This window comes from Cotesia typhae, unplaced genomic scaffold (genome assembly GCF_013202065.1).
Source record: "Cotesia typhae breed Kobodo isofemale line unplaced genomic scaffold, CoteBio_Ctyphae contig_43, whole genome shotgun sequence".
Classification (NCBI taxonomy): domain Eukaryota; kingdom Metazoa; phylum Arthropoda; class Insecta; order Hymenoptera; family Braconidae; genus Cotesia; species Cotesia typhae.
Genome location: NW_027423752.1, coordinates 1860863 through 1874911, shown reverse-complemented (window position 1 = coordinate 1874911; position 14049 = coordinate 1860863). Strand labels below are relative to the sequence as shown.

Here is a 14049-nt window from a genome sequence, read left to right as displayed (position 1 = left end):
AGAATTGCTTGAACCAATACCCGTGTACGCTAGTGTGTGTATTTTATTTTATACAATAAATAACCTATAAAAATGGAAATTATGTTAATGAATATTATGAGCAGTTAAAAAAGTAATAAAGTGTAAATTAATTGTGAATTTATGTAGCTAAAATTTAGAAAAAAAAATAATACATGGCTGCTAAAAGACAACAAAATTCCTCTCGACACCAAGCAAAAAAAATTTATTGTAATTAGATGAAACGGTTTCAAGCTACAGTTTTTTATTTCTTGTATTTGCAAATAAATAATGAATTAATTTAAAAAAAAAAAAAAAAAAAAAAAAAAAAAAACCGAGTCTAAAAATGGATTTTTTTTTTAAGTTATAGTGTTTACCCCGACAGTAATTTGCAAAAATGTAAACTACGAGCACTTAAAAACCACTTTTTTTTTATTTAATTATGTAAAAATAGTTAAAAAAAAATTTTTTAAATGATCAGTGATTACTTTTTTATCTGACAGTATACTTTTTGTAGCATTTATATGCACATTATGTCTTTCAAATACAAATTATTGTGACGAAACACGGGATCTGGATTTTTAGACGAGAGTACACTGATAGAAAAACAATCTTGATTCAAGAAACTTTTTTTCTTCAAATTTTGAACTCTTGAAACTAGATATAGATATATTTCTTTCAAGAATTTTTGTCTCTTGGTTCAAGATAGGTGATAACATTGATTCAAGATGTTACCGACTTGTGTTAAGAATGGCTTTTTTTTGAGTCATTAATTTACTTATGTCCAAGAATAGTATATTACTCTACAAGGGCAGAAAGTTTGAGATTCCTGCACTGTGCGCCATGATGCCCGAGGCGAAGCCGAGGGCATCATCGCGCGCAGTTCAGGGCTCTCAAACTTTCTACCCGTGTAGTGTATATTATTTTTCTTTATCTGCGGTCGAAAGTACGTCAATTAATTATCACTTTTCTTGCTTATAAATGCCTGCCCGACATTTGCAGCACGAGCGAAGCGAGTGCGGCTGGTCGGGGGCAGGCATCATGTGCACCTAATTCAGAAAAATAATGTTATAAAATTAAATAAATATAATTAAATAGTTCTCATTAATTATAATATATTTTATTTTTTATCACATTTATCAGAATTTTTAGGCATACATGAACAGTAGAAATTATTGATAATATTGCCATTGAAGGTACAGTTATCAAATGTGTTGCAAGGAGTATCTGCGTCCAAAGCTGAATTAAATTTTTTTTCGTGTGTAACATTTCTCAAGGGGTTAAATTTAAGTTTCTTCTCGGGTGGTTCGTCTTTCTTGGAAAAAATATTGATAGGTAATTTTCTAGTAAAGTGTGTAGACTTAGTTGCTGTTGTTGCTGTAGTTGTTCGTGCTGTTGTCTTTAATGTCGATGGCAGTGGTGATGTAGATTTTCTGGGCATATTGAGACTATCAATAGTAGTTAAGTCTTCAGTATCCAATACAAAATCATCTTCAAAATCTGGGTCAGCAATGTCAGCATGCTGTAAATTTTCATCATTTGTCGTTGTCAAGTTGCTCGAGCTAGTTGATGGTTCTGAATTATTATTAGCTTTTGGATCAACCGTACCAGTAATACTATTAAAAATTCTTTCTCTAGTTTTTAAGGAATTTTCAACGTAGCCTGTAAATTAATAATTGAATAAATTATTAAAATAGAAAAATAGAATAAATAAAGTATAAAAATAACTAATAACCTTGGGCTATAGCTGTTGATTTCCAACCACCTAGTTGTTTGAGCATAGTTGTACTGGCACCTGAGTCAGACAATAATGTAGCAGCAGTCCTTCGGAAACAATGGCCAGTATAACGTTTTGTATTGGGTAAATCAAGAAATAATGCAATACTTTGAGGTGTTGCCCCAATGGTGTTTCTTCCAATATTCTGGTGAATGCATTTTCCTTTGCGATATTGTATAAAGAAATTTTCAGAAATTAGATCCTTTGGTCTCAATAATACGTACTTTTTGACTATTTCGTAAAATAATCCCCCAATTATAAATTGCCGAGGCACATCATTTTTTGTATCATTAACTGAAACGAGATACCGATTCCCAAGATCTTCAACTTCTTGTCTTTTGAGATTGTAGATTTCTAAACATCTGAGAGCTCCACAAATACCAAATATCAAGATAACCTAAAAATATACAAACATTAATAATCATACTATAAAAAAATATTAATATAAATTTATGGAAGTAAATATTTATACTAACTTTTTGATCCAAATGTGTTATGTCTGATGCATCATTGAGAAACTTTGTAACATCATCCGACTTTAACACTAAAGATTTTTTAGGCCTATAACCCTTACAATTATTTTTAACTAAACTTTTTAATTTTTGAAACCTTCCAATATCAATATTATCATAATTGTTCAATGTTTTTTTTAACATGGACCATGTAGACCATATAGTCGACGGTTTTAACTTCTCACTTAATCCTTTAAAGTACACAATTAGGTTACTTTCATCAGAATTAGATAAAGACGCCCTGTGTTCTATCAGCCATTTTTTATAGGTCTCATGATTTGACAAGTACTTATCCGCAGACTTCTTCGGTAACGTATCAGTTAAAATTATCAGTTTGGCTTCCGCATCAAAATTCCTCAGAATTTCTTCATCGTCCGAATCATCCGATGATGACAACACATTCATTTTTCTTTTTAGAAACCATTCAAATATACGGTTGAATTTTTTTATTTCACTATTTGTCTCTGTATAAATATACTCAACGCTGCGTCGTACATCAGTTCAGTGCATACTAGTTTCGTTCTGCTTACTAGAGCAGTGCGCATGCGTGCCCCTACCAAAGCATAAATTCTAGACTTTCGCCCTCTCGGCCGAGGCATCAAGTACGTACTTTCGGCCGTATAACAATTAAAGACTATTTACTTTTTAAAATATACTTTGATGAATTATTTTAAGTTTTTTAAACGATAATGTTATTTTGATTGAAAAACTAAATGTATCGATTGAAGATAATATAGCTCTTAAGCCAAGAAAATCTAAATCAAGACAAGAAATTCTTAAAGCAAAATAATCATTTGTCTTCCAAAATAAATTCTTAGATCAAGAAAATATCTCTTGAGTCAACATAAATTTTCTATCAGTGTAGAGCATACCTATACTCACGCTTCATGCATGAAATAAATTCAGTCAAAAAATTGATTTTTTCAAAAGTTTTCGCATTTACCCCCTTTATAAAAACTGAAAAAATGTATACTACAAACAATTAAAGCCTTTTTAATGTAAAAATAGCAATTAATCGATTAAATAAAATTTTGATATCATTCATGCATGCAACATGACTATCAGGGACAATTCAATGTGACAGAACGTCAGAATTTTGATTTTCAGGCGATTAATAAACATACCTGCGTGCAAAATTAATATCCATTCTGATATCGAACATAAGTTGGAATTCAACTCTCATACGTAGAAAAAGGAATTCCACATTACTTAACTCAGCAACCTACAGCAAAAAAGTTCTATATCATCCTTAACGTCACACTTACCAAGAAACTTAATAACAGCATTAAATATAATTACAGTGAATTTTGTGCGGAATAGTTGGTAGTTCCCTATGGCTTTATCATCGAATCGACTGATACTGATCCCTAAAGAGCCATTACTTCGGCTTTTAATAAAAATAAAAATAAGCAGCGTGGGGAACATCATTACTAGTGCAGAAATATAACAGGCTATCTAAATCGATTTAAGTCGACTAAACTTTATATATGTATTAATGAAACACCAGGCTACAGACCTTAGAACGATACAAACGTAAAAAACTTTTATCAGCTTGCAGGTTAAACTTTTTAAATTGATTTAAAAAGACTTCTGAGCTCTTATTCTTCAATTGGTTTTGTTATTCTTTTAGTAAGCGTGAAAAGGTTTCACTTAGATTGTCGATACCTTTCTGGTTGAAAGTTATTTAAAAAAAAAAAAAAAAGAAAAAAAACGCAAACTGTACAAAATTATCTGGGGGAATGTTTAACTAGTTTTTTTTTGTTTGTTTAACGCTTTTACCTCTGGGAATTTGTTGTTTATGGTGTTCATTAGGTTGTGTTGAGAACGACTCGTTTTTTTCTCATGAACACGCAATAAATCGATTTCGTTTGTCAAAAGGTGAGTTTCATTGAAATATGATCCATTAACTGTTCACAGCTCACTGATCTCACTTTTGAAGTAATTTTTTGTTATTTACGGTTGAATAAGTTTTTTTTAAATTTACTTTACTGTCGCCAAAAAAAATACGATACTGATGTAAGTAATTATGAGTTTTTTTTTTTTTTTTTTTTTTTGTAAGGCTGTACTAACGTTAAAGACAGTTTTAATAAATATCGCGGGACATTTTTCACTGCAAGAAAAGTTAGTTATTGTTTCATTCGATGAACATTCATTAGCTTCACAATAAAACCGTTTATTATCCGTGAAAAAACTTTTCTGATATGATCCTATATGCACAGAAAAATTATACGGAAAATAGCGATTACACTTAAAAATAAATTAACTTGATTCGATAAAAATTTTTTGTAACAAGAAAATCATTTCAAAAATTTCATTGTCTTTAATTAAAATGAAAAATTCTTAAGTCAAGTAAAATTTCTCAGTTTAAATATTTTTCTATACTCAAATCAAGATAAACAATTCTTCACTATGATCTTCTTCATTGAAGAATTTTTCTCTTTAATCAATTGAATTATATTTTAATATAAATTATTTCAGTTTTTAGTATTGAACGTTGCAGTTATGGACTAGAGTGAAAAATTTTAAATAAATTTTATAAGAATAAATGGGCTCTTCATCGGAAGAATAAGGTTGATAGTTTGACCTGATGATTCTCGACAATAATAAATAATTTTTTTTCCTCACAATATTTCTTATGCTAAGAATTGCCCTATGGTTCAATTGACTTCTTTTTCCCCACCCCTATGGACCTCAAACTAAACTCGGTAGTGTTCTGAGAAATATAGTAGTATTTTGATAATCACAATATACGTTTTGAGCATAAGAAAACTCGTTCGATAATACTGTGTACACTAATATGAACAATACTTTTTTTTTTTTTTTTTTTTTTTTAGTGAGTGCATTAGAACAGCTCAACCTGTAATTTTTAAACTCTGTCGTTCAGTTATCGAAATGTAAAGAACTTATAAGGTACCGGCGGGTAATAAGGCCTATAGCTAAGGGAGATTTTGAAAAAAATCGGAAATATTGAATTTAATTATTGCAATGTATTATTAATTTTTAAATTAATACATTAGCCATAAAGTATAATAGAGTAATGGTAATTTTCACCATAGAAAAACACAAAATTAAATTTTTTCAAAAACCTTGCGAATAGGCCTTATTTTACTACGGTAGGGTAATAAGGCCTGCGGGTTATACATTAGGGTGGGTCAAAAAAATCGAATAATTTATTTTTGATTTTATACTCTGAAAAATAGGTTCGTAGACACCTAAAAAGAATTCTCTCCAAGTATAAGCTCTTAATTATAACGGGAAGGTCCTCCGCTTTGCGGGTTTCTATTTTTTTCGAATAATCAGATAAAAAAATTTATATCTCGCTTCCAACTGCTTGGAAAAATATTCCGTTGCATAGATTTTGTGAGAAATTGAATGCTTTACAAAAAAGGTCTCTTATGACTTTTTCAAAAACTCAACCGATTAAAAGATATTCATAGTTGAAGTTTGGCTATTTTAAGGAAAATATTCGTTTTTATTATGAATTTTATAAGTCGATGAAAAAAATTATTTCGGATTGCGGAACTCATGATTTTGTAGGAAATTTACTGCTCTACAAAAATGGTCTCTTATGATTTTTGATTAAGTGAAGCCGTTACGAGATATTCATCGTCAAACATTAACGAATATCAATATTTCCAGTTTTTGATCAATAATTCGATAAATTTTAATTTAAACTATGAGTTTCAGGAAAATTTACATAAATTTGAGTTTCGATCGATAAAGAAATGTTATAATAAGTTAGATAAAGAATTATTGGAATTATCATTGATTTTCCTTGGAGAAATGCCTCAAGAAAAGATTTCTTTCAAACGTCCTGGTGCTGTTCATCATGCTAGATGGATGGCTAAGGCCATTTATAGTTTGAAAATGTATCTATTCAGAGATGAATTCAAACTCTCTCAGAAAGAATTGCATGGTCTTCGTCATTTCTGTATTTTTATAGTCACATTGTATTTAAAAGCTTGGTTTTCATCAACTTCTGCAACAACTGCTGCTTATCATGACTTGCAGTTTATGAAAAATTTATTGGAGTACAAACATATCAATCCTTTGATTTCTTCAGCTACGTGTGAAAAAATGATTTCGCACTTATGGTATTTGAGCGATGAACTTGCCATTTTATCACTGTTTGACGATGGCGTTCCATTAGAAGTAAAAAAAAGTATTGTTGAAGCTGTTAATACTCGTGAAGGTACAGATTCTAAAGCTAAAAGATTTGTAATTGCTAAAAAAGATTTGAATTCATTGGCGCAGAGAACTCTGAGTGACTTTGTGTCTAAAAAGTCATTAAATCTTTTCAAAATCTTCGATCTACCGTATGACTTTCTTGATGTCGATGTTGAATTATGGCCTACTAATGAGAGTTATCTCGAAAATAAAGAATACTTTCAACAACTAAAAGTTGTCAATGATTCAGCAGAGCGAGCTGTTGCATTAGTCAGTGAATATAATCAATGCTTGACAAAAATGAAGAACAATTCCAGTACTTATTGCAAGTTGTCAAAGAACATCAAAAACATTCCCAAATTGTAATAAAAGAAATTATTTATAGTAATAGCGTACTGTTATGTTAAAAATATAGACAATTATATTGCAATTGATAATTGAATAAAAAATTTATCTATAAAAAAGTTAAATACTGGTTGTTTCTCACTTGATTCAATACTTTTCATATTAAATTTGACAAAGAAATATGTCATTCACTTCAAATTAAACTAATCATTGGCTATATGTCGAAAAAATGCTCTAATTTCTTGTTTTAATGCAATCAAACAAGCTCAAGACTGAAAACAATATTAAAAAAATTGTTTATAACATTTCTTTATCGATCGAAACTCAAATTTATGTAAATTTTCCTGAAACTCATAGTTTAAATTAAAATTTATCGAATTATTGATCAAAAACTGGAAATATTGATATTCGTTAATGTTTGACGATGAATATCTCGTAACGGCTTCACTTAATCAAAAAATCATAAGAGACCATTTTTGTAGAGCAGTAAATTTCCTACAAAATCATGAGTTCCGCAATCCGAAATAATTTTTTTTCATCGACTTATAAAATTCATAATAAAAACGAATATTTTCCTTAAAATAGCCAAACTTCAACTATGAATATCTTTTAATCGGTTGAGTTTTTGAAAAAGTCATAAGAGACCTTTTTTGTAAAGCATTCAATTTCTCACAAAATCTATGCAACGGAATATTTTTCCAAGCAGTTGGAAGCGAGATATAAATTTTTTTATCTGATTATTCGAAAAAAATAGAAACCCGCAAAGCGGAGGACCTTCCCGTTATAATTAAGAGCTTATACTTGGAGAGAATTCTTTTTAGGTGTCTACGAACCTATTTTTCAGAGTATAAAGTCAAAAATAAATTATTCGATTTTTTTGACCCACCCTATTATACATACTGGAAATAGTTACACTATACTTGATAAAATTGCTATTAGAGATCAATCATCACTTAAATTGAGCAACAATACTTTTTAGGATGTTGATAAAAATTAGATTAATGATTTTAAATTATTAAATATAAAATTATAAAAAATGTTTACCATTTATTCAAATCGCTTTTTAGGAATTTTTCTGCGCTACTTTAGCATATGATGGATGATGACATATAAAAGACAAGGATCGTTGAATCGAGACTCTATAAACTTGTAGCGACATTTCTATGCTAGACGCTTCTACTAGAGAAGTCTTTAGCGAAAGCGGTTATTTTAGCATTTATATCACTTAGACCTTATTACCCGCGGGTACCTTACTTAAAATCAGTGATAATTATCAAATGTTGTGAAGATATTCTAAGTTTAGAACCTTTTACTATTATAAACAGGAAAAATTTTTAAATGAAACTGAAATGGTAGTTATGTATCTTATGAATAACAATTTTTACAGTGTCACACTAGAAGAATTTGACTTATTTTTAAAATTGTAATAAATCCAAGTCATAAATTTAATTTTTCCACTTTTCTATTTTCCGAGCAACATAACTATTGTAATTTTTTTTTTTTTAATATGATAATACTTTCATAAATTATTATTTATATGTCTTTATGAGGCTCGATATAAAAATTAGTTATATTAAACGATATAAAAAATTTTTCCATCAATATCCAACCTGTAAAAAATAGCCTATCAAATAGGTTTAATATCCTGATTAAACCAAAAAACCGAAACCGTGAAAACGATATCCGTTAAACGGCCGTAAAAAGATTAAGTATCTTAAACGGTAGTATAAAGTTTAATTTATTATTTTTATCCTTGGATATTTTTTGCCGATCTTTTGTGGCATGTGGTTATAAGGTATGAGACTTGAGGCGCAAGATATATAGCAATAGGGTAATTTTGCTTGTGGAATTTCTGTCGCGGTTTCAAAGTTACGTACCAAGTTTCTCCGATACGCCATCGAAGCGACAAGTGAAAAAAAACTTAAACTTGGTACAAGAAAAATCTTTAAGTAGAGTGGGGAGGAATGAGAAAGGGGAGGCAACCGCTCCAAGTTTATGTGGCGAGATAAATAGATCCTGAGATCATACACAGCAACGTAAATACGGCAAAGTTAACGTTATCTGCTGTATCTTGTTTTGCTCTTTTTATAAATATATACATATATATTTATTTATGCATGATGTCATGAAATAAAATGTAGGCGTATATGAACTATAAAATAATAAGAATAACAAGTAAGAGAATTGAAAAGACAAAAATGAATAAGCTGTATTGTGTATAAATATATATACATGAATTTTCCCTAAAATTCCGCCCCAGTTTTATTTTGTATCTTAACTATTATTAGTTTCCTTCGAGGGATAAAGTTAGTATACGTATAGTCATTCACGCACTAAACAAATATACATCACGTAGTAGGTCATTTTTAGGAACAAAATCTTAACGTCATTCGGTGAGTAAACATCGGCATTCCCATATATGAAATTACATCCAATTGTAATATATACATTATAATCTATGAGTTTCCGTAGCTTAAACCTGTCAATGATAAAATTCCAAATGTAGCCACTCATGATATTTGTAATACATAATAAAGTGATATCACAATTTTACGGTGTTAAATTTTGATGATTCATCGAGAATAATAGTGTGTAGGTCTAATGGATTAGAAGCATTACCGTTTATTTTTTCAAGAAAATTGAGGCGACGTGAGATATCAAGGTTAGTTCCAAAAATTTTTGGATTATTGACGAGTTAATATTATTTTCTTTTAATCAGGTCTTATTTTAGCCAATCAAACATCTTTTGAAGCAAAACATGTTTTTCATGCAAGTGCACTGAAAAAAAAAATCTATTTTAAAAAAGAGCGTTCTTGTAACAACAAATTAAATTGATTAAAATTTTTAACAATTTAATTTCTTAACTGAAGAGATCAAAATTTTTCCATAGTAATTTTCTTCTTGAAGGAAAGTTTAGTTGATTTGAAATGATAGAAGAAAAAATTTTTCTCGAAATTAGCAGTATTCACTATTTGTTAGGGCAAAGAATACCGTTTGGTAAAAATTACTGCACTACAACAAAGTGAATAGTCACTTTCAATTCCAGAGAGAGTAGAAAATCTTTGAGGAAATGAATAAAATCGTATAAATATAAGGTACCGGCGGGTAATAAGGCCTAGCTAAGGGAGATTTTGAACAAAATCGAAAATATTGCATGTAATTATTGCAATACATCATTAATTTTTAAATTAATACATCAGCCATAAAATATGATAGAGTTATGGTAATTTTCACCATAAACAAACACAAAATTAAATTTTTTCAAAAACCTTGCGAATAGGCCTTATTTTACCACGGTAGGGTCATATGGCCTGTGGGTTATACATACGGGAAATAATTATACTATACTTGATAAAATTGGTATTAGAGATCAATCATAACTTAAATTGAGCAACAATACTTTTTAAGATGTTGATAAAAATTAGAACAATGATTTTAAATTATTAAATATAAAATTATAAAAAATGTTTACCATTTACTCAAATCGTTTTTAGGAATTCTTCTGCGCTACTTTAGCATATGACGGATGATAAAATATAGAAAACAAGGAACGTTGTATCGGAACTCTATAAACTTGTAGCGACATTTCTATGCTAGACGCTTCTACTAGAGAAGTCTTTAGCGGAAGCGGTTATTTAAAATAGCATTTCTATCACTTAGGCCTTATTACCCGCAGCTACCTTATACTTGTCTTTCAAAAAAATGTTCATTGAAAGTTAAGAAAGAGTTGCTTACATTTTATTAAAAAATTTTCTCAAAATAAATAAATTAGTTGATAGTAAATTAATTCTTCTATCAATATATAATTTTACTTTTTAATGAAGATTTGCTAATTTTTTCTTAAATTTAAATTCATAAAAAATGAATCAAAGTTCCCGATGATTAAATCAAATTTCCAAAACTAAAACATAAAACTTTTTAGCATTAAGTTTATCGACTTACTGCTAATTAACCACTAATAAACAAACTTTCATTAAAATTAATTGGAATTAAAAAACACGCAACATTTTACATAAAGTACGAGTACTTGATAAAAAAGCACGATGGTTATAACAATAATAATAAAATTTAGCGTTAAACAAAAATACAGTAATTTCCACTCTCATGACACATTATGTACGGTATCTTTAACAAGCTCTTTGTAACCTCTTCTACTCTTATTACGCTGTCTATAAATACATGTAACCTCTAGTTAACTAGATACCCCGGGTGTCTGCTAGAACACTAATACTGTTTTTGCACAATTAATAATCAGTGAGTCAAAATTAAGTTCACATACTTGGTGAATAATTAAAGAAAAAAGGGTGCGTGTACTTATGTACACGTGTAAGAAGTTATACTTCTTTGGCATAATAATTTTAATAGTTTTTTAATACTTTTAACATTTAAAAAAAAATAGTTTTTGATTGTATGCAAATAATTAATTACAATAAAATAATCCAAGACTGGAAAAGGAGTTATTATAGTCAATAAAGTTCAGTTTACATTTGAAAAATTAAATAAATAAATATTTATTATTATTCTCTTACATTAAGTGTAACATAAATTCTATTATTATTCGAATGTTGTTTTTAAATTATGTTTATTATTATTAATTATTAATTATTTTATTATATTATTCACTCAATTTAATAATAAATATTAGAAATTAATATTTAAATTTGATGTTCAAGTTTAATTTTTTATCACAAATTTTTCACTTAATGTTTTATTAAATTTATTTCTTTTTTTTTTAAATATTAAATAATTAATAATAAATATTTAACGTTAATAATTTAATAATATTTAGTATGAATTATATTAAATAATAATTTTGTCATTTATATTACTAAATAATACATACAGATAGAGTTAATCTAAATTGTATTGGAGCACTTAGGAAGGTTGATGAGCACAGTTTTTTCACAAATATTTTCTAATATTAATTAGTATTGATTTAAATATTTAATTCAAATCACTTCTGATTATAACACGTGTTTTAAATGTAGAAACTCAAAGCATGTGGATAAATAATATAAATATAAATACACAGTGAACACAAGCGGCGTGCGTGCCAACATGCGCCACTAATAGAGGTTCTATTTCTGTTTTGTTGGTAGCATTTTTTCCTCAACTTAATGAGCGATTTAGTGGGCAACTTCATTTCTGTTAATTTTGTGTCACGGTGTGCGCGCGCATCGTAAAATTTCACTCTCATCAATTTTTCATAACGCGCCTAAAGAAGTATAACTTCAAAAATAAACAACCCTACGATATTAAATTGATTATACATGTTGTATGTTGTATGCTGTGTGCACATGTACATCGCATTATATGTTCAACAAATTTTTCACTCAATCGAAGGTGTTGCTGTGAGTCAAAGCCCAACGATGTTACTCAGCCATTAAATTGCTTGTTTAGATTGCCAGGAGCGTAATTATAATCCACTTTTTGTATGACTCTGGTTATCCTCAAAGCACTAGCTTGCACTGGAAAAATTAAAAATAATTCTAGTTAACCCAGTAACTTTTTTTTTTTGCATAATTAGTGCACTTCTCTACGGTGAAACATTTTAAGATCACGTAGAAAATTTTTTAGTTCAAATAAAAAACGTTTGGAAAATCTAAAAGTGCACGCCTCATAATCTCATTTTTTTTCTCTCGTCCTTGTTAACATGTTTATATAAATAAATAAAAACATATAATAAATCAATAAACCATAAATCAATATAAATGAAATGAATAATATCTTCACAACGTACACTGATAGAAAAACAATCTTGATTCAAGAAACTTTTTTTCTTCAAAATTTGAACTCTTGAAACTAGATATAGATATATTTCTTTCGAGAATTTTTGTCTCTCGGTTCAAAATAGGCGATAACATTGATTCAAGATGTTACCGACTTGTGTTAAGAATGGCTTTTTTTTGAGTCATTGATTTACTTATTTCCAAGAAATAATTTTTTTTCGGTAAAACAATTAAAGACTATTTAGTTTTTGAAATATACTTTGATGAATTAATTTAAGTTTTTTAAACGAGAATGTTATTTTAGTTGAAAAACTAAATGTATCGATTGAAAATAATATAGTTCTTAAGCCAAGAAAATCTAAATCACGACAAAAAATTCTTAAAGCAAAATAATCATTTGTCTTCTAAAATAAATTCTTAGATCAAGAAAATATCTCTTAAGTCAACATAAATTTTCTATCAGTGTACTATTAAAAATATTAAAATGTAGAAAAACACCGCAATAGTCAATGTAACATTACCGTGACTTGTAAGTAAGTACCATTTATAGATATCAGATGGAGTCATATTCACGAGGTTACAACTTGAGATTTTACATTTGACTTTTTTTTTTATTTTTATTCAATAAACAAATAAAAAAAATGCTTTTAAAGAAGTTTAGCAATTTTTTTTTATCTTTATTACTGATAACAATCAAATAATTAATCAAATTAAAATAAAATAATAAAAAAAAAAAAAAACAGAAAACTGCTATGGTTTAGTAGCGCCGTAACTCTAAGGTGAGGAAAAAAAATACTGTAATAAAAATGTATAGATAAATATACAAAAAAATCAACAGTCATATATTAGTTTTTTATAAATAATAATTTAACGACAGTGAATTGAACGCTCATATTAGCTAAGAAATTCTATCGTGTGTTACTTTAGATAATTAAATAAAAGTTATTCCGGTACGATCATTTTTTCGACCAATTTTGATGCCACATACACCTATCCATACACGGACGTCCAGAAAAGATTATGTTTAATGTTATTATTTACCATGTTAAACAAAAAAATTGTTATTGAAATATATTTTGTGTGCCTGACAAATTATTTGACTTGATATTAGTGTACTCAAATTAACCTGTGAGTGCAATAAAAATAACAAAAAATCAATTTCAGTTTCGAGAAAATTGCTTTTTCTGAAATGTCGAGAGTAGAGCACAACCTCAACGCTTCGCTTATGAGGCGTGCAATACTGATTGGAAAAGAAAAAAAAAGACTAAAAAAAAAATATTTTTTTTTTATTACATTGAATTTTTCTCTATTTCTTAAACTTGTATGTTTCTTTTCAAGTTCTCTTGGCTTGCACGGCTTCTGTTAGTGGGTTTGTTGGTAAAATTAATGGATAAAAGCTCGACTGGGTATGATCGTAAAGAAAATTTTCTACTTGGTCAGCGTGAGTTTGCGAGAATTTTATTTTAATCAAAAACTGAAACAAGAAAAAAATAAAGTAACCCATTTATTATTTTTATCGAAG

The 14049-nt window shown here is 28.5% G+C and overlaps 2 protein-coding genes across 3 annotated transcripts in view; one reads left to right on the top strand and one right to left on the bottom strand.

The window, feature by feature from the left end:
- Octalpha2r (alpha2-adrenergic-like octopamine receptor) overlaps nucleotides 1-14049 on the top strand; it is a 254646-nt gene that overhangs the window by 147806 nt on the left and 92791 nt on the right. Inside the window, exon 1 of one of the 2 annotated variants that reach the window (XM_074244530.1) lies at nucleotides 9215-9460. The exons of the other annotated variant lie outside the window; for it this stretch is intronic. The gene's annotated coding sequence lies outside the window, so the exon portion shown is untranslated. Of the gene's footprint in view, nucleotides 1-9214; nucleotides 9461-14049 lie in introns of those variants that run through there. 2 annotated transcript variants of the gene reach the window in all.
- Nucleotides 959-2795, bottom strand: LOC141528467 (uncharacterized). The gene is made up of 3 exons (XM_074244527.1): nucleotides 2251-2795; nucleotides 1733-2171; nucleotides 959-1659 (listed from the first exon to the last, which is right to left on the bottom strand). Exons 1-3 carry the CDS (start codon nucleotides 2689-2691, stop codon nucleotides 1118-1120), a joined length of 1422 nt encoding a protein of 473 aa, XP_074100628.1. The 5' UTR covers nucleotides 2692-2795; the 3' UTR covers nucleotides 959-1117.

Coding starts and splice junctions, on each gene's coding strand:
- LOC141528467 (XM_074244527.1), bottom strand. CDS start 2,691: ATGAATGTGTTGTCATCATCGGATGATTCGGACGATGAAGAAATTCTG. Junction 2,172..2,250: donor TAACACATTTGGATCAAAAA/GTTAGTATAAAT, acceptor GTATATTTTTAG/GTTATCTTGATATTTGGTAT. Junction 1,660..1,732: donor ATCAACAGCTATAGCCCAAG/GTTATTAGTTAT, acceptor ATTAATTTACAG/GCTACGTTGAAAATTCCTTA.